Source organism: Arvicola amphibius, chromosome 5, assembly GCF_903992535.2.
Source record: "Arvicola amphibius chromosome 5, mArvAmp1.2, whole genome shotgun sequence".
In the NCBI taxonomy this organism is placed as follows: Eukaryota; Metazoa; Chordata; class Mammalia; order Rodentia; family Cricetidae; genus Arvicola; species Arvicola amphibius.
The window spans coordinates 32,934,139-32,960,612 of record NC_052051.1 but is presented as its reverse complement, the minus strand read 5'-3'; the positions used below and the strand labels follow the sequence as shown (position 1 = coordinate 32,960,612).

The following is a 26,474-nucleotide window of genomic DNA, read 5'->3' as shown; positions in this document are numbered from 1 at the left end:
AATGTTAGTTGGCATAAATGGATGACCTGACTTAGGGGTTAAGGCAAAGGTAGAGGGATTAATGGCCATCTTTGGCCTTTATTGCTTGTTCTGCTGAACCTGTTATTTCTGTTGAAGAAGAAAATACGCTAACGGACATAATGACATCAGACACAGACATTCATTCTTAAGAATTCGTCAGTCTTGCCACTCAGTGGTGGCGCACGCCTTTAATCCCAGCATTCGGGAGGCAGAGGCAGGGATCTCTGTGAGTTCGAGGCCAGCCTGGTCTACAAGAGCTAGTTCCAGGACAGGCACCAAAGCTACACAGAGAAACTCTGTCTTGAAAAACAAAATTTTAAAACCAGAGAACGGGAGCCTCGGTGTTGCTCATGTTTTAACGACTCATTCACAAGGTCCCAAGTGAACTACAGTAATCCCTTCCAAGAACAGTGTTCCCACAATGACGTAATTCCCTCAGCTCTCATATTGCTACTGAGTATCCAGTACCCAGCACAAATCTTTAGGAAACACATTTAGATCACAGTGGTTCCCATGGGTAAAACCAGCTCAGCTTCCCAACACTCTAGGGTGCCGCTGGCATATCCCACATGGCAAAGCCTTGCAGAGAGCAGTATAGACCAGATTCAGCTGGCTCATCTCACTGGCTGCTGGTGAGTTAACTTAGAAGCAGCCCTGGGGTCAGCCAGACCGTCATATGATCAGTGAGTTTGTTCTCTTGGTCCTTTCTCCTTGTGTCCTTGTGTGCAGCTCTGATTTGCCCAGTTCAATCCTGAACATCAAGCTCTACTCCCTCCTGGCAAGATGATGTCCAAAAGACATAAAAGAAAAACAGATTCACGAAGATACCCCAGTGTATCATGCACCCCATTATTGACTGTTTATACTAACCTGCTCCATCTCTGTCTTCCCCCACATTCCTTCTAAGCTATGATGAATGGATGGTTCCTCACCTCTTGTACCACCCCATCCCCTGCTCTCTTCACCCTGGAGCTTCTTGCTAAGTGTCAGTCATTTCTTTCCAGTCCCAGCTGCATCTAGAAACCTGGCCCCATCAACAAAGGTCAATTCTGCACCATGGGAGGCTGTGTTCCCACTTAGAGGCTTAGTAAGGATGTCCTTTCATACTGTGTCCCCCCAGTAAGAATTCAAATAAATTTTGTTTGGAGAGTAATTTTTTTCTTCAAATAATTACTTAAGTGAGACATGAGTGAGGCACTCAACCTCATAGAAGAGAAAGTGGGAAGTTACACTTGAACACATTGGCACAGGAGACCACTTCCTAAATATAACCCCAGCAGCACAGACACTGAAGCAATTAACAAATGGGACCCGCTTGAAACTGAAAAGCTTCTGTAAAGCAAAGGACACGGTCAACAAGACAAAACAACAGCCTACAGAATGGGAAAAGATCTTCATTAACCCCACATCGGACAGAGAACTTATCTCCAAAATATACAAAGAACTCAAGAAACTGGTCATCAAAAGAGCAAATAATTCAATAAAAAAAAATGGAGTACAGACCCAAACAGAGAGCTCTCAACAAAGGAATCTAAAATGGCTGAAAGACACTGAAGGAAATGCTAGGCATCCTTAACCGTCAGAGAAACGCAAATCAAAACAACTCTGAGATTCCATCTTACACCTGTAAGAATGGTCAAGACCAAAAACACTGATGACAACTTATGCTGGAGAAGATGTAGATAAAGGATACACTTCTGCATTGCTGGTGGGAACACAAACTGGTGCAGTCGCTTTGGATATCAGTATGGTGATTTCTCAGAATATTAGGAAACAACCTTCCTCAAGATCCAGCAATACCACTTTTGGGTATATACCCAAAGGATGCTCAATTGCACCACAAGGACATGTGCTCAACTATGTTCATAGCAGCATTGTTTGTCATAGCCAGAACCTGGAAACAACCTAAATGCCCCTCAACTGAAGAATGGATAAGGAAAATGTGGTACATTTATACAATGGATTACTACACAGCAGAAAAAAATAATGACATTTTGAAATTTGCAGGCAAATGAATGGATCTAGAAAACATCATATTGAGTGAGGTAACCCGGACCCAGGAAGACAAATATCATGTGTACTCCCTCATAAGTGGCTTTTAGCCATAAAGCAAAGAAAACCAACCTACAGTTCACAATCCCAGAGAACCTATGAGACAACAATGAGGACCCTAAGAGAGACATACATGAATCTAATCTACATTGGAAGTAGAAAAGACAAGATCTCCTGAGTAAATTGGAAGCATGGGGACAATGGGGGAGGATTGAAGGGAAGTAGAGAGAAGTGGGGGAACAGAGAAAAATGTATATAGCTCAATAAAATCAATAAAAAAAAAAACAGGCATGAGTAAGGTCTGGAAAGGAGTGGGTAGGGTGATCTGAGCACCATTTTGACCCTCGGACTCCATGATGTTCTGAGGCACTGAACGTCCCCATGTCCTCCCAGGACCCAAGCTTTTCTCTACCCCAACGTCTTCTGAGAGCTGAGGTACCAACATCTTGTTTCTCTGTTCGCCCCTGTGCGCAGGTATCCGGATGCTGGACCAGCCTTTTATGACGGACATCATCGAGGCCTCCTCCATCAGTCACATGCCTCAAATGATAGACATCTACAGTGCCAGCTGGGGCCCCACAGACAACGGGAAGACGGTTGATGGGCCCCGGGAGCTCACGCTCCAGGCCATGGCTGACGGTGTGAACAAGGTAAAGAAATGCCTGTCCCCACAAGGCTCCACACCACCCACGAGGTAGGACACGGAGGGTGACGTGGTGGTGACAATACAGTGGACAAAGTGGCAGGGTGTGGTTGAAGTGGGTCTGATGGAGGAGGGTCATCTGTCTATGTGTTACTCTCATTGGTTAATTAATAAAGAAAACTGCTTGGCCCCGGTAGGTCAGAACATAGGTGGGTGGAGTAGACAGAACAAAATTGTAAAAAAAAAACAAAAAACAAAAAACAAAAAAAAAACAAAAAAAACAAAAAAACAGAGTCAGACAGATGCCTCAGTCAGTCGCCATGCCCCTCCTCTCCTGGTAAGACACCATCTCGTGGTGCTACACAGATTACTAAATATGGGTTAAAACAAGATGTAAAAATTAGCCAGCCGGGCGATGGTGGCGCACGCCTTTAATCCCAGCACTCGGGAGGCAGAGGCAGGCGGATCTCTGTGAGTTCGAGACCAGCCTGGTCTACAAGAGCTAGTTCCAGGACAGGCTCTAAAGCCACAGAGAAACCCTATCTCGAAAAACCAAAAAAAAAAAAAATTAGCCAATAAGAGGCTAAAACTAATGGGCCAGACAGTGTTTAAATGAATACAGTTTCCGTGTAGTTATTTCGGGTAAAGCTAGCCGGGTGGCGGGATGCAGCCCACCGCTCCCATCACAACATGGGTCTCTAACTCTGAATGTCAATTTAGATGCTGTGGAAAGTAGGCATGGTGCTGGGTTTAGCCGTGCAAGAGGTGCATGGGAGGGAATTCCACGCAATTGTATGTGGATGAGAGGCAATGGAGTCTGAGAAGGTGAGTCAGGAACAAGGCCTGACCTGTGTGATGGGGACAGAGGAGGAGATTTGCAGAAGACTCTGAGACTGTCGTCCTACTCTGAAGGAGTTTCTGCTTAGCTGACAGGTTGTCTCCATGTGAAGTCACCCATGCATGCCAGAAATGGGCCAGCACTGGCCTCTTCGTGACGTGCTCAGTGGAAAGTCAGAAGCAGCCTACAAGCTGGGTGGGAGTCTCAGCCCACACTGGATGGTGCATCCATGGGCAGGAGCTTCCAGCAAAGCCCCAGTGCTTCTATGGTAGGAGGTCTGAGCAATGAATTTTGTGGCCATTGATTCCTCAGCAATGAACAGAGCCGAAGAGAAGGCACCAAGTTGGAGCCTCCAATGGGAGGGCAACCAGGAGACACAGCTTCATAGTTAACAAAACAATGCTACCTCATATTAACCAGGACCCGAGCCAGGTTCAGGGAGCAAAGCACTCCTGGGCCAAGACCCCATTCCAATCCCTTGTACCTGAGAACCTATCAGCAAGTGATTGCACCCAGTCTGTCCTGCTTTGTTGCCTAGAGAACAGTCATATGTAGAATCCTTCAAGGGATTGGGATCATTATGAGATGTAAATTTGGTAAAATGTGGTCATGGCTCTGGGAACTGCCCACAGTCCCATGCACTGCTGACCCTTTGTCAACTACCCTAAGACCTCACGGCATGAACACAGCCTCTGTAGATATTGTGGGTCCCATGGATCAAGAATTCAGAGAGGGCACATTGGGGGTACCCTGACTCTTTTCTGGATTGCTGGGGCCTGAAATACCACAGTACTTGTGATTTGAGCATCGGTTCCCAGACCGTCTTCACAAGCTGTTTTTGCATCACTGAACTTCAAGCATGGCCGCTGGCAAGCCCTGGGGGGAAAAGTAGTGGGAAATGCCATGGCTCGGCCAAGCCTGCCTGCTGTGGCCAAGACTTCATTTTAACAAGATTCTCTCAAGGGCTGAGGAGTGTTGCTATCAATGACTTGGGACTCCATGCCTCATAACCCTGAGATACTAAGACCCTAAAAATAGCCCCTTAAACACCCGCGCTAAACAGAAAGGGCATGACAACAGCTTACATTCTGGGAGTGGCAGTGTCTTATGGATGTCTGGTGACCAAGCTGTATGTCCTGCTTAATCTCTATGCCACAGGAACAGACATCCGGGTAGCTGAGCCGAAGGAAATCTTTAGAGGAGGCAGCAGCAACAAGAGCAATGAGATGATTCAGGCAGGTCCTCACGTAGCTGGGGGAGAGTCAGGCCTCCTGGATCCCAGAGAGCTGTGAGATGTACGGAAACCCACACTAGGGCTCTTCCACCCAGATGCTAGGCCACCTCATCCCTGTTTTCTCTGGCTTCAGAACCCCTTGGTCTTCCTTAGAACATGTGTTCGGGAAGGGAAAGACCCCTTCCCATCCTCTCTTGTCATAGCCTGGCAGCCTCTGTTCCATTTGTCCCCACTGCTCTCAGGGAAATCTTGGCCCCAGATTAGAAGACACATCCTCCCCAAGCCTAGGTTTCAAAATTAATGTGGTTCTGTCTGAAAGATTCAGAATCGGAAGGGACCAAGGACAGTGACATTTCTAACACCTTCTTTTTCTCTTCTTCTTGGGACATCTCACAAGGTGCATATTCGGCCTCCCCTACCCTCTAACAGAGAAATCTCTCGTGTACCGTTGAATTCTGCCAAAGATCTGAACAGAATTATAAGACCATATGTCACTCTGTAACAGGGTTGAATGGTGTGCCCCATTCGTCCTCTTGAAGTCTTAACTTCAGAGTATAGCCTAATTTGAGATTCAGGTCATTGCAGAAATAATTATTTAAGATGAAGGCGTGTTGAGTGGGTCAGGCCCCTAAGCCAGTATAATAAGGATAAAAATCCTTAGTTATTTGTAGTAGGAAGCGGCGGGGCTGCGTCCTGCCACCCGGCCGCCGGCTAGCTTTACACCCGAAATAATTACACGGAAACCGTATTCTTTTAAACACTGCCTGGCCCATTATCTGTAGCCTCTTATTGGTTAATTCTCACATCTTCCTTTAACCCATATTTAGTAATCTGTGTAGCACCACGAGGTGTGGCTTACCAGGAGAGATCTTAACCTGCGTCCATCTCAAAGAGGAGAATCATGGTGACTCACTATGGCGACTGCCTGAATTGTCTGCCCAACTTGGCTTTCTTTGTCCCACAATTCTGTTCTGTCTACTCCGCCTACCTAATTTTCTGTCTCTTAAAGGGCCAAGGCAGTATTTTTATTAACAATGAAAGTAACACATAGACACTCCTCCATCAGTTATTAATTAAAATGGTAGTGTTTAACCACAGACATGCTCGGAGGGAGAATGTTGCACAAAAATAAAGACAGAGGTCCTAGGACCCATGTGCAAGCCAAGGAATACCAAGATGCCAGGAAACCACCAGAGACTGAGGAGGGGGTGTGAGAGCCTTCTTCCAAGGTCGGGGGGTGGGGGAGAGAAATTAAGTCAACACTTCAATCTCAACGAAATTCCAGGGGATTCCGGAGCAGCTCAGCAATTGATTTCTGCTGTTTAGAACACCCGGTTTGTAGTACTTTGTTATGGTAGTACTAGAAAATTAATGTACCCTTTCAATCTTATAACAGACCAGAAAGGGGGCTTAGCCAAACTCTGTTTGACCAGGAAAGACCTGGTCACTATTCCAGGTCACCTTGATAGCCCCTGGTTCTCTCTTTCATAGGCAAGATGGTCAATCTGATGACAGTATTTTTTTTTCTTCTCTTTTGCAAACTCAAAAGACATCTTCCTTCATTCTGTACCATAGTGTGGGGACTAATGAGTCCTGGCTTTCAGCTGCTCGTCCCTACTAGAACCTTCTAATTGAAGTTACTAGAAGCTGTGCCTAGCTTAGAGGATCAGAAGATGGGATTTTCACCTGTTGGCCGTTAACTGCAGTGTATTTAAGCCTCCATGGTGCTAGAGGGGCTTTGGCATCAGTGTTTGAAGGTCTGCGTGTCGGTCTGTCTCTGCGTGTGTATTCTCAACCTCCAGCCCCTTGCCCGAAGCTCACAAACTGGGGTCTAGCGCATAGAGCGCAGACCGGGGCCGCGGTGCTCGGCACCATAGTTCAAGAACAAGCACTCAAAAATTCACAGAAAACTGCAACCAATCCAAATACAGAGTTGAGGAGACTAGTCCTGAGAGACACGTCTACATCTGAGAGATACTCCCACATCTACAGTTCAGAGATCAGGTGTGGAAGAGGGGCCAGAAAGGTTGTGAGAGCTGGAGGACCAGGGAGTTTGCTGTGAGGTTTGTCACCTAGTAACTTTAGAACCTACATCCACAAAGTCTCCCCAGCATGACTGCCTAAACATGAGCTGACCAGGAATGACACCAGTAGAACTGCCAAAGTGGATATGGGACTTCAGGAGGTTAATCTTAATGACAGAGGTGTCCCTGCATAGTCGGTGCCACGATGGAGCTGCCCCTGATGACATCACACCTAGAGCTTGAAATCAGGGATGGAAGTTGGTAAATAGAGCTTTGACTTCCTTCCAGAGAACGTGCTGCTCACCAACACCTCCTTGGTTTCCTTCTGTCTTAGAAGTTTATACTCCACGCTCGCCCTGTAAATAGCAACAGTGTTGTCCTTGTGAGGCTGAAAGTTCCCTTCGGGGGATAGGACTGAAATAAAAGCATCCGAAACCCTGAGTCACATGTTTCTGCCAAATGGCAAGTTTTCCATCCTGTGACCATGGAGGACAGCTTTGCTAAGTAAGCCGTGACCTCCCTCTGTAGAAGAGTTGTCTCCCTTATATTCAATACAAGTTTCAAGAAACACAAAGTCCTGAAAGTGAACAGCTTCGTGCCTTTAAACATCGGTTCCTACACTTGGGCGGGGCCTGGTGGGAAAGTAGCAAAATGTCCCGCTCCAAGGTTTGTGGCAATCTGCTGTTGAAACTGAGCCAATCCGAATCCGTGTGGAAGACCCTGGCATTAGAGCGGCACAAGTCAAAGGCCTACCAATAGGACCTGATTGGAGGAGGTAGCGTCGCTGCCCTGCTTCACATACTCAAGGCTGGGACTCTTGACACATCATCAGCTTGCTTTCTTAACACCGCATGGTTGAAAAAAAAAAGCAGACATCCAACCCAGGGCCAGACAGCAGGAACCTAGGGGATATTTGGCAGGTATCCATTTCTCCAGCAGACATGGTACGTTTTGGCACCCGAAGCTGGAAGGATCAGGCAAGTAAGTGACAAGTGCCCACTGGTCACATTTGCAATGCACATGCATTTGAAACAAGGCATCCCTGGGTGGCTCCTGTCATTTCATGTGCTTCCGAATGTCACATCTCAGAGCTGGATCACTCTTTCTGCTCCATCTGTAACCTCCCTGTCTCCACCTGAAAGGCATTTTCAAGTGCAGCGCTTTTGCAAAACATGCCAAGTTTGCTAAAAAAAAAAAAAAAAAAAAAAAAAAAAAAAAAAAAAAAAAAAAAAAAGCAAGAGAAAAATCTTCATGACTTATCTTCCAACAACAGCGTGCAAATATTTTGCTGAGGAAAGCGCACAGTGAGGTGGGACAGACATGTCCTGTCATCTGACATCCCCAAGCTGTGGGAACAAGGCTTTGTTTCAAGCTCACACTTTCACACTTTTTAGACAGTTTGGAGAATTCTGTCAGTGGCAGCATACTACACAGCAGCGAAGGGCTTCTCCTTATTCGTTCAGCTATCTGGTTTACTCTAAAGACAAACCCGCCTGGGAGAGACGATGTCTATTCACACACAGAAGTCTGACCGCTACACACAGAGGCAACTCTTACATTTGCCCTTTAATATTAACACCCTGCAGATAGATTTTGTTTGACCAATATAATAACCATAAAAATGAGGAGGAAAATGAAGAAGTGGGTAAGAGAGCCTTAAGAGTGCGCACCCTGTTTGCCACAGATTTTACCATTCCCAAGTGCCTAACCTGATTCACACATAAACCTTATTTATCCGGATCTTTAGAAATGTCAGTTTGCCTCTTGTAAGTTTTTTCAAAGAACAGGCAAGATGGAAAGAAGGGAACTGACAATCTGTGTCAGTGCTCAAATGTCCTCCAAGCATGCACAGTACTCTGGGTTTGAAAACCCACATCAAAGGAAAAGAATAAATCGTTTCCCTGTGCCGTATGGCAGTCTTGCCTCTTTAACTTGGTAGTATTTATGTTTGGTTTAGAGTTAAGGCATTTTCCACAGTACACCGGGGAGTTGGTAATAGAGATCCTGAATGATGAGGTGGCCAGTAACTAATCTCTACCTGTGCTGGCTAGTTTTATGTCACCTTGACATGAGCTAGAGTCATTAGGGAAGAGAGAACTTCAATCAAGAAAATGCCCTCCCTCCCCAGACTGGCCTGTAGGAAGTCTGTGCTGCACCTTCTTAATTAGTGACTGATATGGGAGGACCCAGCCCATTGTAGGGGCTCTACAAAAACAGCCTGAGCAACTCATGGAGAGCAAGCCAGGAAGCAGCACTCCTCCACAGCCTCCAGGTTCCTGCCTTGAGCTCCTGCCCTGGCTTCTCTGGAGACTAGACTATAAACTGTAAGCTGAACAAACTCTCTCCTCACCTAGTTGCTTTTGTTTGTGGTGTTTTATCAGAGAAATAGAAATCAAACTGGGACACAGTCTTTACTTTGAGATCTCCCGAAAGCAAACCCCTGAGACAAGGCTTGAGTTTAAGATCTGAGCTGAACTTGAGTCCAACTCAAGTTAGGGATTTGAGTTGATGTTATTTTGGAAGAAAAGGTGGCACCAGGAGTAAATATGGACGTGTGATGAGAACCAGAAAGGACCAACTCAGGCTGTGTGCTCAAGCCAGCTATCCCCATAAACAATGAAAATCTTAGATTACCAGAAATACATGTACACACAGTAAAACTATACTGTTCGGGTGCAAGGGAGCTAAGACAGAAACCACTGGATGAGATTTACTCCCAGGGGGGTCAGAGCTCTAGCAATCAAAGTCGGAGGGGAGGTACACAGAGAAGCCTTTGGCCTCTTGGGAAATAGCACTAAGACAAAGAGATGCCCACGTTGGCATTTGGAAATTCCCAAGCACAAGAGGTTCTGAGAGGCACCGTCTGCTATCTGTCACAGTCACAGGAACAATCTAGCCAGAGACATAGAGTCGTCACTCTCCAGACAGAGCTCTGGAAATCATACGTTCACTGTGTGGATGGACAAATGTGGCCCCTGTGAGGAGAAGGATGAGACAACAGAAAGCCACCAGAGAGCACGGCATCTCTTCTTCCCACATTTTCTTCTGCTCTGCCGCTCAGAAGAAGAATTCAGACAGCATGAGAGAACCTTGATGATGACAGAGGACTCACGACGCTCTTCTCCTGCATAAAGGGAACGGAGCCACCCAGGACAGCCTGGGACATTTGGGCTGGCTCTAATGACTATATTCCAGTCCCTTATTAATCTCTTTTCAGGACAGCTGCTAAAGAGAGCCAATAAGTAATGAGTAGTTAAAGGCAAGCTGCAGGAATTCTCTGTGGTCCTGATGAGACTGCGGGCAGATAGATTGTCCTCGGGACAGATGGAGGATGGAAGGATGGAGGGCACGGCGCAGGTGTCAGGTTTCCGCACTAGGAGATATGAAGATGATGAGCCACTTGCAAGAGAGTGGCTCAAACACCACCGCCCAGGATGAGGGAGTAGAGGGCTGACTGAGGAGAAAGTGATTAATCAGGTGTGGGTCAGGCAAAGCCCTGGTGCTGCTTGATGAAATCTAATCAGAGTGTGGGTCAGATACAGCAGCGGCAGTGCCAGGGCCTCAGCAGGTGATGGATGCCTCCTGCCCAGAGCACTCAGGGACACCAGTCCTGATTTAGCCTCTGAAGCCCAAAGGATGCTTGGCCTAAAGCCTGCAACCCAGCCTCCAAAACTGTTCACACACTATTACAATTCTTCCCTTCTTATCTGGGACAAAAAGAAGTGGAAGAAGGCAGAGGGTGTAGGATCAAGGGGTGCACAGTCATCTTTGGCAACAGAAGGAGTTCAAAGCCTGCCTGGGCCACTGAGCCCCAGCCAGGAAGGAGAAGTCTGCCTAGCATGTACAAGACCCTGGTCAATTCCCAGCACCATAAAAACAAAATTAGTTCATATTGGCATTTATTATTTATAGACATTGGCATTAGAGTTATTATAAAGAGCAGTAATACGACTATGTGGATGAAGAATCTTCAAAAGTGCATTCCTTCTCATCAAAAATTCCTTCTTTTAGTAGCTCCACCTAAGTAAACAGAGATAAAAATGATATAGATGAAATTATGCTCATTTTAAAAATTAGGCAGTATTTTAAAACTAGAAATAATTCTCCATGTATATCTAAAAAGGAGAGAATAAATTGTGAAATGTCTATTTAGTAAGACTAATAAGGCATAATATAAAATAGCCTTAATCACATGAACAAATGTTAATTATATAATAGTAAGAAATGCATTTTAAATCAAGTCAAGTAAAGTGAATCTATTTTATTATCCCGGGTTCATTGCAGAAGCCAGACTAATGCTTTGCCTCTCTATATAAAGCTGTCAGGAACCACAGAATCACACTAGGAATTATTTATTCACAGGTTATAAAGAATTTCTATTTTCCGCTCCATCGTCTATGCATTTCAATTGTTCTACATTGCATGTAACTTTCACAATAAAAAGCTAAATAATTTTTTAAAGCATGCTAACATCATAAGATGTCAAGGTGAAAACCAGACGTGGTAGGGCACACTTGTGATTCCAGCATTTGAGAGGCTGGGACAGGAGGGAGTCTGTGAGTTCAAGGCTACGCACAGGGTGAGCTACAAAGCAAGGCCTTCACTTCCATTCAATGGCAGCTGCTCTGCAACCCAGCGCTCTCCTACATCCTCATTCAGGCATTTGTGAGAGGTAAGCTAGAGACTGGCTGGTCTAAGGAAGCTTTGGCATTGACTATCAGCTGGGGCCATGAATTTGACTGGCTTCTTGACAGGCTAAGTCAGATTCGTTGTCCTGTATAACCAAGTTCTAAGACACAGCAGGAATGTAGAAGGTTCCTTAAGTCTTGTGTTTAGAATCTTTTCCCACTTGACATCTCTCACATTTTGATGGTCAGATCAAGACATGAAGTCAGTCAGGATCCAAGTAGGAAAGAGACCCCCCCCTTCTCTTCTTAGGCAAAGCTGCAAAGTCATATTACAAAGGGTATTGATACATGGAATTATGCAAGCAGAGGTCACAGTGACACCCCCACACACACACCAAGGTGCTTCCTTGTATCAAGGTTGCTTCTCTCTTCGCTCACTGACAGCCTGTTCAGGGACTTGCAAGGGAGGGTTATCCAGGTATTATGCCCAAATCTGAACCTGAGAATATGTCAACATCAGAAACCATCTGTTTCCTCTTCGCCCTGATTTCCAAGAGCAGCTGCTTATTTTGATGGAGACTTTCAGCAGAATAGATTTACCAAGAATCTGAAGACAATTCCCAGTTTGTGGTCAAACAATTATTAGTGAACTTATCAACTCAGTCACAGGCTAATTAGTTCCCGGTCCTGTTAGAAGGGATTCAGAATGCCACTTCTCCTTGTCAAGAGGCAGACAGACCTTGGAGGTGATCTGGTCCCTCGTTTTCTAATGACATCTCCACCTTAAACCACTGAATCGGAACCACAGACCCCTGGTGGCCACACAGGGGTTTTCTCTGTCTTCCCCCATTCCTTTTCTTTCTTTCTTTCTTTCTTTCTTTCTTTCTTTCTTTCTTTCTTTCTTTCTTTCTTCTTCCCTCTCTTTCCCACCCTCCCTCTCCCTCCCCCTTTCCTCCTCTCTTCCACCCCTCCCTTTAGAGCAGTGGTTCTCAACCTTCCTAATGCTGCAACCCTTTAATACAGTTCCTCATGTTGTGGTGACTCCCCCCCCACCATAAAATTATTTTCATTGGTATGCCATAGCTATAATTTTGCTATTGTTATGAACTGCAATATAAATATCTGATGTGCAGGATATCTGATACGTGACACCCCTCCTCACAAAGGGGTCAAGATCCACAGGTTGAGAACCACTACTTCAGAGGGTCCCCCAGCCACTCTAAACCAAGTTGTGGAGAAAGGGGAGCTTGTACACCTGCCCCTCACTTCCGGCGCTGCATGGCTACCCTCCTCTCCACTCCCCACCTAGTTCCACTGCCTCCACAACAGAGGAGAAAGCAACCAACAAATGGCTAATCCTGGTTAAGGCAGACAGGAAAGAGACTACTCATAGAGGCAAGGAAAGATAAACAAAACCACTAACGGCCGAGACTGGACAGGAGCAATACTGACTTGAGTCACTAATAACACAGTTTATCTTCTGTAACTGATGGCCAAATGGGATAACTACCGTACTATCCTCTGGAGCTCAGATTTCATTGGCTATTGTGTTACTTCCCCACATTAGGCTATTATTCCTAGAGTAGGTCCCTTGCCCAGGTCAAATGGCATGTAGCATTTCCAATAGGGTTCTCTTATTATCCAACTGGATTTTTTAAAGCTATATACACATATGTAAGATTTTTATTTCATACTGGTTAAACATACACTTCATTTTTATATCTACATATACATCTTATGTAGGTTAATATAAGCATAGGCATGTACACTTAAATTTCACTGAACACTTGTATGTAAGAATAAGATCACAATTGTTGCCCCTGGGGGATTTTAACTTTTCTTTTCTATATACATTGATACTTTTTATAATGAGTATGTACTATCTTTAAGGCATTTTGAAAATCAGTTCATTGGCATATTTTAAGGCTTTTTAAAAAATCCGTTTATTGGTAAATTTTTAATAAATAAATAAATAAATATGCCTAAAGGGCTGGAGATATGGCTCAGAGGTTAAGAGCACTGCCTGCTCTTCCAAAGGTCCTGAGTTCAATTCCCAGCAACCACATGGTGGCTCACAACCATCTGTAATGGGGTCTGGTGCCCTCTTCTGGCCTGCAAGCATACACACAGACAGAATATTGTATACATAATAAATAAACAAACAAATAAATAAATAAATAAATAAATAAATAATCTGTTTATTGGTAAATTTTTAAAGCAATGCTTCTAACCTTTGTTAACCTGCTAGTCTCAGCTAAAATCAAAAATTCTGGTGAGCTTATATTTGTCATTCTTTGGGCAGAGATCATTTCTACTATCTCCCACCAGATGAGAGTTTCCAGCCCAGATAAAATGAAGCTTCAGTTATTTGATTGCATAGCACCATTGGCTTAAATCCTGACCGTCCCTAGACCAGGGTCTTACCCATTAAGGAAACCCTCCCCCAACTCCAAGCTCCAGGCCATGACCCCACTGCTCCTGTTTGCTCAATGTCGGGACTTGGCGCCACATCTTCCTTGCTCTACCAGGGTCGTGGGGGAAAAGGCAGCATCTATGTGTGGGCTTCCGGGGATGGCGGCAGCTACGACGACTGCAATTGTGACGGTTATGCATCAAGCATGTGGACCATCTCCATCAACTCAGCCATCAACGACGGCAGGACCGCCTTGTACGATGAGAGCTGTTCTTCCACCTTGGCATCCACCTTCAGCAATGGGAGGAAGAGGAATCCCGAGGCTGGCGTGGTACGTGCAAGCTACTTCCGGTCTGGTTCGTTAGTGCCAGGGGCCCCTCTGTGACAGACTGATCTCTCAACCGCACTCCCTTCTCTTTATAAGTTAGCACAGCTTTTGAGGAGAACATCCAATTTCTCCATGTCTAGGTGAGCTTAATCAAGGTGGAGACCGACGCTCTGCGGGTGGGAAATAAGATTCTTTTCCAGTTCATTTTCTGTAGACTTCCTGGTGTGGCATCTTGCTTTCGCATACAAGTAATGACAACCTCTGGTTTACCAATAGGTTTCCCGGCATGTCACTTACAAGGAGAGGAATAACTGTAAGAACTGAGACATCACATCAAGTCACAATCACTAAGAAAGCACCCCTGCATTATAGCAGCTAGAAACAACACCAGGCTGCAAGGGGTAGAATTCTTGCCTTAGCATATACTCGACCCTGGGTTGGATCACCAGTACAGCAAAATAATTAATAATAATAATAATAATAGCAATAATAATAATAATGTCCGTGGGTGGATTTCTGTGGCTCCTTAGCCCTCCTAAAGGTGAGCCCAGCTGTGTATTTTCTCAGGGAAAAAAAGTCTGATTCCCTCATATTATAAAATGGATTCTCTGTCTCTCTTTTTCCTGAGGAAATCCACTCCCTTCCTAGGCAGCCAGGTATCACAGTGAACTTTTCGTTCCCTGCAGAGCACAGTAGCCCTTCCAGGACTTCTGCCTTTCTGGTTAGTGTGCTCACATTCCAGTGTTTCTTTGGTCCTTCAAGCCAGACATGTGGCATATGACTTAAAGCCATGGATAAGCTACATCCTGACTGCCATTGGGATGTCCCCACACACGAGGACGGGAGCTTGGAACAAACTCATTATCACCATGTAAGGTTTGAACTCCACATTCGCCTCTGTGTTCTCATCCTTAGGCATACAGTCAGTCTTACAAATGAGCAAAGAGGGAATAAAAACTTTTGGCTGCAAGAGACGCTGCCCTTACCAACTACCCATAATCCCTCTGTGGCCCTCCTGAGTGGTCTTCTGAGATTAGAGAAGAAGATATGCCAACTCCTAAGCAGAATGGGACTTCAGCCCCTCTGATCCATCCAGAGCCTAGCAGAAAGGGACAATGGAGGCCAATTTCCATCCTGTTCTGTTTGTGGTACCTTGCTCCACCCTCTGGGAGCCCGGTCCCTATCCAGAGGCCCCAAGTGATGGGATTTTTGTCGTCAGCCCTTATCTATGACACTCACTGCACTGGGCTTGGGAAGAAATTCTTTTGAATATTGTAATTTTCCCAATAGACCACCTTTAAGCCTTCCTAAAATAATAAGCTCTCCTGAGAACCCTGTAGAGGGAGAAGAGTTTCTGTGTTTTATACATGATCTCAATGAATACCTAGCTCTCACAATTATTGAAAATGAAAATGTTCTCATTAAAAAGTCCTTTAACACTCTATTGACCCCTAACACTTTATTTAGGGGATACATGGTATCCCCTAATTGAAGCTGAGGAGGAAACCAGGACACACCAGGGTTTCTTGGCATGTCTCAGAATACCTTCGGAAGTTTTAGGTAGAAAGGAATATTTGTTTTGGATGATCTGTCCTTTCCAGGTAGAATAACTTGCCCTGCCTCTGGAAACTTAGTCTTCCCACTTTGGGATTCCCACCTTTTCCTTCTGGAAGAGAAAGGAAATGCTGATGCAGGTCATGGTATCTTATGATGAACCATAATGATGAGTCCAAAAGCCAAGCTCAGCGCATCTCAACCCACCACTGACTATTGACTCTTCTGAACGGCTTAAATAAGATAAATCGATACTACCGTGATCCTCAGCATCTAGGGCTCAAACAGTGTGGCTTGTTCATTCATTTCTCAACATCCTCTTTTCCAGGCCACCACAGACTTGTATGGCAACTGCACTCTGAGACATTCTGGGACATCTGCGGCTGCTCCTGAGGCAGCTGGCGTGTTCGCCCTGGCGCTGGAAGCTAAGTATGTTCCTGTCCAGGGCCATGAGAGTTACAGGAGGTGACAGCTAGTGCTCAGATGTCAGCCTACCTGAGGAGTGATTCTCTGGTGGAGGCTAATCCTGTCCAGACAGGTCCGCAGGACTGTCAACTCTGGAAACTGTTGCTCGCTTTTGCTAAAGAAAGCTTAGTGTCTCTCAATACCTACATTGTAGTGTGTAATCTCATGTGATGTGTATATGTAATCTCATGATTACACCTCAATCTTATGGGAACACGTACCTGTAGGTGGTTGGGAAGACGACTTTTATTTAGCTATATAGTTTTGGTATATAGAATATATTCTAGGACAAACTTCATAACTAGATATATTTGTGGACACTTAAAAGCCTGCCTTGTTCTTTTGCTCAGACTAACTGCACAAAATTAACTTTCTTTCACCTCAAAGCAAGTTCGAACTAGACTAAAGGCTTTTTGTAAATAAATCACAAGTGTAAAACTTTACAGCTATGCACAAGGTCAGAGCTGCAGATGTCCAACCAAGGTTACTAAAGAAAAGCATGTCTGTTCTTTGCTTGCCAGGTCTGTTAAGAAAAGACCTATGTCTCAAAGCTTATCTCAGAGGACACTGTACTCCTCCACCCTCTGGTCAGGGTCTCGCTTCTGTAACCTTGGACCCTTATGTAGCCATGGCAATGGCTTGCCCTAGGAATGTGCTTCTGACCAATGGAGGCAATTTTTGTGTTTTCTTTATCGCTTCAAGAAAAAAGAGAGTTTTGAGGACAGGAGAAGAAGCTAGAAGGAATTAGAACTAGGAAGGAGAATTAGAAAGAAGAACAATAAGGAAACTGGCATGAAGAAGTTCAGAGTGAGAGATTCATTTCTTGCCCTAAGATCCCTAGCCTTCCACTGGCTGTAGACTTTCTGGGCCCTGAGAGGGTATTGGGCCTAGACCTCAAGAGCTCTCAGTAGGTTTGAGCTGGAGGTCAGCTCTGAAGGGCAGACTAGTGTGTGCCTCTCCACTCACATGCCAGGCGCCCACAGAGACAGGAGTGGGTGTGAGAGCCTAAAAAGCCAGAGCTAATGATTTCTGCTAGATATTGCTTAAATGGCTCAGTAAATAACACATAGTCATACACATCCATCGTAAAACTACATACCTGAAAGAGCAGAAGGCTCCATCACCCACAACACAAACCAGCAATTTATTTACATACCAAACGACAGCAGACAAATGTGTCTTCCTTCATGAAATCCCCCTTTGTCTTCTGTAAGTTACACAACTACTTTGCTACACTAATGCTTAGTCACTAAATGAAGAACTATTGAGATTGTTCTTATATGAGAAGACTCCATTTCTCTGCAACAAGCCAAACAAGATGAAGTTGTACAGAATAGACGAAGAAATAGATTTGAACACCGTTCAAACCTTGACTATGAAGGACAGACACTTCTGCCCTCCTAAGCACAGAAACCAAAACTCATTCACGTATGACAAGCATTACCAGAAGCTGAAACCATTCATCACACGGTCTGCACAGATCGTGGGGTCTAATCTGCCTTTACCCACTTGGCTGCAAGCCCATGTTAAGTGTCTCTCTTCAGCCTTTCAACCTCTGTGGACAAGGCTTAACTCCGTTCCTTGGGAACTTCCCAAGAAACCCCACCCAGAGCTGCTACTTATTTCTCATTGGCCAGAACTAGTCACAAGACCACCCATGCTTCAAAGGAGGCTGATAAATGTGCTATCACTTAGCATGTTGCCATTCTGAATAAAACTGAGTTCTATTTTTCTTTTAATTTTTTTTTAAATTTTGAGGTTAGAATATAATCACACTATCTCTCCCCTTCCTTTTCCTCCCTCCAAACCTGCTCATATACCCCTCTCTCCTCCAAATACAATACCTCTTTTTTCATTATCATTGCATGCATATGTACACATGTGTTCCTAAATATAAACTATTGCTTTTCTGTCAAAAATCAGATTTCCATAGGTGTGTGAATTAATATTTGGGTTTTCGATTCAGTTCCATTGGTTCTCCTGTCTGTTTTTATGCCAATACCAGGCTGTTTTCAGTACTGTAGCTCTGTAATAGAGTTTGAAGTCAGGGATTGTGATGTCTCTAGAAGTTCCTTTATTGTACAGGATTGTTTTGGCTATACTGGATTGAGTACTGTTCTTTTGAGTCTGGGATTTTGATGGGCATTGAATTGAATCTGTAGATTGTTTTTGGTAAGATTGCCATTTTTACTATGTTAATTCTACCTACCCCAAAGCAATCTTTCCATTTTCTGATGTCTTCTTCAATTTCTTTCTTCAAAGATTTAAAGTTCTTGTCATGCAGGTCTTCCACTTGTTTGGTTAGAGTTGCTCCAAGATACTTTATGCTATTTGTGGCTATTGTGAAGGGTGATGTTTCTCTGATTTCTTTCTCAGTCCATTTATCATGTATGTAGAGGGCTACTGATTTTTTTTGAGTTAATCTCATATCCTGCTCCCTTCTCACTCTGATCTTTGCTCTGTACTCTGTAACAGCCTGGATCTGACCTGGAGAGACATGCAGCATCTGACTGTGCTCACCTCCAAGCGGAACCAGCTCCACGACGAAGTCCATCAATGGCGACGGAATGGGGTTGGCCTGGAATTTAATCACCTCTTTGGCTACGGTGTCCTCGATGCAGGTGCCATGGTGAAAATGGCTAAAGACTGGAAAACTGTCCCTGAGAGATTCCACTGTGTGGGAGGCTCCGTCCAGAACCCTGAGTAAGTAGGGGCCATACTTCTGCCACATGTGAAAAGTATCCCCGTTGCTGATAATCCCAGGTTCCTTCTCCATGACAGGAACCATGCTGGGTTTCATTTGAGACAAGCAATTTTCTGGGAAAAGCTATGGAGATGCACAACTCCAGAAGATAGTTGTGCAACTCAGAACCTAAGCTGTAACTATTCCCATAGTTTATAGCATTATTTTTAGGTACACGGGTTAATCAACCAATATAGCAACCATGCAGATCAGTAATAAAACATGACTAATGTCCCAGAGGCACCCTGCAATCTCTTCCAGCATCATCTCCCCAAAGAGCAATCACTAAATCACTAGTCTTTGTTTGTTTGTTTGTCTTTGTTTTTGTTTTTTGTTTTTCAAGACAGGATTTTTCTGTAACTTTGGAATCTGTCCTGGAACTCACTCTGTAGATCAGGCTGGCCTCGAACCCACAGAGATCTGCCTGTCTCTGTCTCCCAAGTGCTGAGATTAAAGGTGTGCATCACCACCACTAGGCCAAGCAATCACTATTCTAACTCCATAGTTTGATTTGCTTATTCTATATTTAATATAAATGGAACCTATATTATGTTCTCTTTCTCATATATGTGTGTGTCTATATATGCATATATTCTTATGTGGAAATTTTCATTTGTGAATTTGACCACATTCAATGTATGTAGTTTATCTTGGCTGTTGATCAGTGATCCATTGTGAGACCTACCAATATTGTCAACTCTTACCTGTGGGACAAGGGAAAGGCTCGATTTTATTCTGCATGAGGTGGGCTGTGATTTAGAGAGGTCTGAGTGAGTTTTTCACACAGAAGCCACTGATTGGGTCAAGTATAGCTACTCTCCATCCATTTCCCTTATGTGCCAAGAGAATTGGTCAGTAAAGAGACCGCTTCGTTTAATTTCTTTCTAGCCTTATTGGTCCATCAGTAAGATGAAGCAAATAACTTCTGTATTGCATATAGATCATGAAAATTAGAGACTGTAAGTATTTGTTTGCAAAAGCAGAATTAAAATAAGATAGCACAGTGTAGTTTAGGCTGACTTGAGCTCACAATTCTCCTGCCTCAGCCTCCAGAGTGCTGGGATTGCAGACGTGTCCACAGTATTATTTGAGTTTTGATGGCTACAGCCACTGCTCTTATCCTCTCGCCGTAACTTCCTTCTACCAGTTCGTGATCTTAGCTAGAATCAGGCAACATGGGTGCTGCTGTTTCTGGTTTATTTTGCTCAGCATTAAATGTGTGAGCTGCAGCTCCAGTGCTGCATGTAGTAATCTCTCTTTCATGCTCACTGCCCAGTTTTGTGTTGTAAGACTTCTCCTCTGTGAAGCATGCCATTTAAAGGTGGTAAAAATCCACCTCCCTGTCCCTTTCAGGCACCTCCTACTCCTGCCTTTTCTGATGACCATCTGAGCTCAATGAGACTTGATCGCACTAAGAGGTGTCCTCTCTTCTGTTTCCCTTTCTTCTTGTCTGCTCTGCAGCTGTGGTAGTCAGTTACCCAGACCTGAATTCAAGTCCGAACTTTACCAATTTAGACCTCCCCACCAAGCTGCTGTCCTTCCTCATACCCCTATTTTGCCAGTTTTCAGTCTTTGTGATCTGACCCCATTGGCAGTATAGAATCTACAAACGCCCTCTCAATATAATAGTTTTGAACTCATTGGAGAAAATATAAAGCGTTACAAAGAAAGTGAATTGTATTGAAAGCACAACAGTGTTTCTAAAAGTCAATTTGTGACAAAGCAGTGCCTGTTCTTTCCTGTAAACAAACAAAAAGTTCTAATGTGCATCTAATTTACTCTATGTATCTAATGTACACAATAAATTTGGAGCAAAGGCTGAGGAAATGCCGCTGCAAAGCCAGGTTTAGTTCCACACACCTGTGATCTCCGCACTGGAGAAACTGAGGCCAGAGAATTACAACGCCTAGATTACGTAGCAAGACCCTGTCTTGTTTAAAGGTTACCGCAAGTCGTGTGCAATGTGGGATGTGAGCAGGCTCTCACAACAGGGTATGAGAAAGTTCTGTATCAGGCCCACATGCATGAGCAAAGCAGAAGCAACGTCTCCCTTACACGTTAGTGAAAGCTGAGATGCAGGCTATTTCCCCGTGTGAATGAACACGCTTCTTGAGCTCCTTGGGCTCCAGAAAGGCATCTTCTTTTGCCCATTACCAGCACAATGGCGCTGGTGCCTCTTCCTTTACCAGGCTTCTGGGAGATGTTAGTGATGCAGGATAGAAAGCTGGCACATGGTGGGCACCCAACCAGTACAGCTTTGTCTCGTCCTTCATCCCTGACTCCAAGCAGTCCTAGCTCACACTTTCGGAAAAGTAAGATAGTAATCTCTTAAGACTCAGGAAGAAATAACTGTCTGGTTCTTGTGTGGATTCCAATTTGTACTTTATGTCTAAAGCATCCTCTGATGGGAAGGTTTGGATGTTCATGCTTCAGTGAACTAGCATATTCTCATGGGGGACAATCCACCTGTGAGCAGGCATCCTCTCATAGGTGAGCATCTTTCCACTGATGAGAATTCTCCCTAAATGAGCAATTCCCTCATGAGTAAGCATTCTCCCTAGTTGAACAGTTATCAGTGAGCATCCCCCATGGACGAACATCTCCCCTAATTGAGCATTCTCTCTGGATGAGCATTCTCCCTGGATGAGCATCCTCCATGACTGAACATCTATCCGTGGATGAGCATCCTCCCATAAATGAACATCTTCCCATGGGGAAGCATCCTCTCTGGATGAGCATCCTCACTGTTTACTCGCTGAGTCCAAGAATGTGGCATAAAACACCTCCTTGCAGAACCCCCACACTTTCCCCATAAACCACTCCATTATCTCATAAAGCATCACTTCAGTCCATACTGAATAGGGAAGCAAAGATTCAGACCAGTACCTATGACCATCTAAAAGCACAAGCTCCAAGTAATTTTATAGATACCTACATCAGGTAAATGCATTAAAGACAGCAAAGGCACCAAAATGCATTGGTGTTTAAGGAAAGAAAGGTTGGCACTTCTCTGGGATTTATTTAACCAGGAGCGAGCCCAAGTTTGAATTTTCCACTTCTCTCCCTGTGTTTTTCATCTGTCTGCCATTATAGTTCCTGGCCTGTCTGTGCTTGTGTCTGTGACTGTTACTATTGCTGTGTGTGTACCTATGCCTGCCTGATGTCTAAGTGTCCCTAGCAAAAGACTTAGGTCTGTATTCATTAGTCAGCATCATATGATGAGGGAATGAGGGGCACTTTATAGAAATCCTCAACAGTTTTGCAGGGAATTAAGTTATTTGCTTCAGCTGACCCTAAAGCATTCAATACTGCAAGCATGCCTCTATCAGATATCTGCATGCTGCTTCCAACATTCATTGCCAATATTTGTTATATAATGTTGCTCTTGACCTGTTTGCTGTTTTCAACAAATGATTATCATAACACGCATGCATTGCTCTCTGAGCCCAAGGCATGGATAATTTAAGATAAAAGATATCAGTTAGCTTAAGTGGTAAAAGCAGATTACATGGGAAATCCAAGGCAAGTAAGATTGGTTGTGCACTGTTAAACAGGCTGAGTGCACAGCAGAATAGCAGGCTAAGTCTTAAGTGGCCTCAAGTTATTTATTCCTAACTTGGCTGTAAGATCCAGTAAAAACAAAATTCTAGTCTCTTAGAAAATAGGAGGTAAAAATGGGTACTCTAGAGAGTTACTGGAAGCTTTTACATATAAGATATATATATTATGTGTGTATATATATATATATATATAATATATATATATATATATATATATATATATATATATATATGGCCAGTATTAGCCCGGGAGATGTGTTCTATCGCTGTTACCTTTTACAGATGAGGAGGCTGAGATGCAGAAGGCATGAGAAATATGTTCAAGGTCAAGAGAGACCAAACCAGAGCTAAAGGAAAAGACAAGGCCCAGGTTCTTTCCACTATGGCTCTGACCTTAGTTCATTGATCAAATGACCTCCTGTGCTCTTGAGCCCTATATCAGCCCCTGTGGCAGTCCTGCGAGCTCAGTGGGGTCCTCATGGATCAGGAAATGAGGTTGGAGAAAGTTGAGGGCCTGCTGATGGTCTCCTAGCTACTAAGTGGCCAAGATTATATTTGAGAGGAGGCCATACAGGCTTCTTCTGTGTCTCCGTGAGTCTGCACTGAAGGAGGTGATACCTGAAGGATTTTTCAGTAAGTCTCCTGGAGACTTTGAGCCACTCCTACCTATGGAGTGGTTCCTCCCTCCCTGCCCCCCCCCAAAAAAAAACAAAAAGAAAACCATAATTGTTATTGTTGAGACTTCGCTACTGTGGCTCATCCTTTGAAAGTCACTGAACAGAGAGAACTGGGACACATGTCTGCCTGGGGCACTGAGGGCTCCACCTTATTCAGCATGACTACCTGCACCTCAAGTCAGTTATGGAAGCCTTGAACACTGGGTCTCTGGGTGGAATTTCAAAGAATTTCTTGAGAAATGTGGAGGCTGTGGGGCTTTATGGGTGGTGGGATGTTTTACATCTGCACCATCCAAAATAATAATGGACGGCTGTTGAGCACCAGCGGGTAAAAGCACAACTGAGTAGCTCCAGTTCCCATTCGATCTGACTCCAGGTAGTTTATGCAGAGGTGGCCCCCAATAGCTAATGACTATTGTCGGGACTAAGGCTCATCTGCGGTTCCTCCTTGGCAGGAGAGGTGCTGAACAGGGCAAACAGAACAGGAAATGGCAATTTAGCAATATCAGCTCCAAGAATTTGACATTAGGAGCATGCCTGGCCAGCCCACGTTACAGTCTTGGATTCGTGCTCCTGTTGCTGAAAAGCCACTACCTATTCCTCACACACAGACAGAATAGCATCCTGGTTTCAGAGAACTCAAAGGCCGGACAGGAGGGCTGAGTGGGCAGCATAGGGCTGACCATGCCACTCGGCAGAGAAGACCCTGCTGACCTGGAATCACACTTCCAAGGAGCTTTGATAGAGGGATGAACAGCCTCCACAACCGCCACTTCCCGCGACACTCAGGCTGCACAAAAACAGCTCGTACCACTAAGAGCGGTGATTGTCAGGTATATGGGTTTCCTCGGCAGTTATCTTCCCAGAGAAGGAGGCAATTTGAAAAGCAATTTTCTAAAGAACTTTATCAAGAGACTCAGTGAAGGGTGCTCAAGGAGGATCAAAAGAAAAAGAAAGCCGGCTGTGACCAGCTGTGCCAGCCACGTGCAAAGAACAGAATGAACTCCACTGCCCCATCACCCGGGCGGAGGGGAACTCTGAGTTCTGGTCAGTCACACCCCACCCTCTGTGCATTCCAAGGGCACCGTTGCTGCAGCTCCTGTAACTGAGTTTGTGTTCCAACTGAATTCCAGGCAAATTTGGGAAAACGTGTTAAAACCTGATATGAACGCCGGAAGAGGTGTGGAGGAGAGAGGGAGAAAGAATGTGCTTTACCCTGTAAAAGCTGCAGAGCTCTACACAGCACTTCCGACCCCCAGTGTCTTCCTGTGTGGGTCACTGGGCAGCAGACCAGAGGTCTGTGCAGGAACGGGTATCCCACTGGGGAGTGCTCACAAAGGCAACACTGTGGGCATTTTATGCCCTTGAAAGGAGTGTTTGTTGTCTATGATTAACAAAAGAATCACAATTACTCAGTTGAGGATCCATGGCACAGGCATTCCATGGGGCACACTAAGAAATGCTGCTTCTAGGCAGGAATCGACTGATTGCTCACTTAAAGCAATACACAACAAGATAAAGAGATGAGCCACCCACACACCCCCAGGGTTTTCTTTATAGGACTTGAGCACCAGGCTTTTGTGCACGTCCTTCTGTAAGGTCAGCTGCTCTGAAGTGTCCTGGAGCGTGTCTGCACTGAAGGCGTTCCAGAACACAGCCTAAGAATGGGCGCTCTAGGACGACTCAAAAGAAATGCTCCACAGCCACCTGCTGTTTTAACTTCTTCTAAGCTAACTCTTCCTAAGCACAGGTCTCATTTTATCATTTAAAATTAACTTTTTTTTCCTATTTTCTTTTTATAAAAACAAGATGCAGTCACTATGATAAAAAGCACAAGTGAGGAGAAGAAAAAAAACTAAATAAATAAAAAAAAAACCTGAAAAAAATAGCTATTCCACAGCGTATGTGGAGGCTTTGCTCCAGGACCACAGATGTTCAGGACATCAATGAATACTCCTCTTGTAAAGCAGTGTCCTACTATACCTGTGACACACGCCCCTGTGTGCCCTGCCTCATCTCCAGAAATGTATATAAAATGAAGTAAATGTTAAATAGATAGTTCTTATACTGTCCTGTTTAGGGAACAATGACAATGAGCGAAGGTGGCTCTCCTATCTGATTCTCTTTTTCTTTTATTTTTAATTCTTCTCATATAAAAGGGGGGGCATATTGGGAGTCAGGAGAAGTGGGGTGGGAAGTGGAGGAGTAGATATGATCAAAATTCATTGTATACATGTAGGAAATTGTCAGGGGACAAATTTTAAATATTCTTTTAAAAGGAAAAGAAAGTCATTATGAAATTTTGCCTCCATCTGAGTTGCTCTTAAAGCTAGCCCTAAGATGAGACCTTGCCGGTCTGGGACACTGAGTCATTCCACTAAGAAACAGGGATGCCAGAGAACATTTATGGAACACATCCCATCAGTCATTGGTCAGGGACTCTCCCCGAGGAACTCAATCCCTGATATTGTTAGGTGTCCTGCGCACAGACTGAGCAGATGCCTGTGATGTTCTCAGGGGAGAAGCTGGGAGACAGCTGAGGTAGAAGGTGGTCAGGCTACGTGAGAGCTGTAGTTACAGGTGACTACAGGGGGCTTAGATGTGGCGACACCAGCAGTGGCTGCCTTCTCTTTACAGGGGAGAGTCTATGCTCAAGCTCACAGCTGATGTGAAACCCAAAACCCAAGTCAGTCTCAATACATAATTCCCAAAGCACTTTCTCTTCCTGCTTCAGATGGTGTTTTGAAATCCCATCTCATGGTATGCATACCTTCTCTTACCAAATCTCCTCCTCTCTCTGCCCTCAGAAAAATACCACCCACTGGCAAGTTGGTACTGACCCTCCAAACAGATGCATGTGAGGGGAAAGAAAACTTCGTCCGCTACCTCGAGCATGTCCAAGCGGTCATCACTGTCAACGCAACCAGGAGAGGAGACCTGAACATCAACATGACCTCCCCCATGGGTACCAAGTCCATTTTGCTGAGCCGGCGTCCAAGAGACGACGACTCCAAGGTGGGCTTTGACAAGTGGCCTTTCATGACCACCCACACCTGGGGGGAGGATGCCCGAGGGACCTGGACCCTGGAGCTGGGCTTTGTGGGCAGTGCGCCACAGAAGGGGTTGCTGAAGGAATGGACCCTGATGTTACACGGCACCCAGAGTGCCCCATACATCGATCAGGTGGTGAGGGATTACCAGTCTAAGCTGGCCATGTCCAAGAAGCAAGAGCTGGAGGAGGAGCTGGATGAAGCCGTGGAGAGGAGTCTGCAGAGTATCCTGCGGAAGAACTAG

The 26,474-nt window shown here is 44.8% G+C and overlaps 1 protein-coding gene across 2 annotated transcripts in view; it reads left to right on the top strand.

Moving 5' to 3' along the window:
- Pcsk2 (proprotein convertase subtilisin/kexin type 2) overlaps nucleotides 1-26,474 on the top strand; it is a 228,872-nt gene extending 202,398 nt beyond the window's left edge. For both annotated transcript variants that reach the window (XM_038331506.1, XM_038331505.1), the window contains 5 exons: nucleotides 2,548-2,723; nucleotides 13,969-14,184; nucleotides 16,064-16,164; nucleotides 18,676-18,903; nucleotides 25,988-26,474. In XM_038331506.1, the coding sequence (XP_038187434.1) occupies nucleotides 2,548-2,723; nucleotides 13,969-14,184; nucleotides 16,064-16,164; nucleotides 18,676-18,903; nucleotides 25,988-26,474 (1,208 nt within the window). The remainder of the gene's footprint in view (nucleotides 1-2,547; nucleotides 2,724-13,968; nucleotides 14,185-16,063; nucleotides 16,165-18,675; nucleotides 18,904-25,987) is intronic.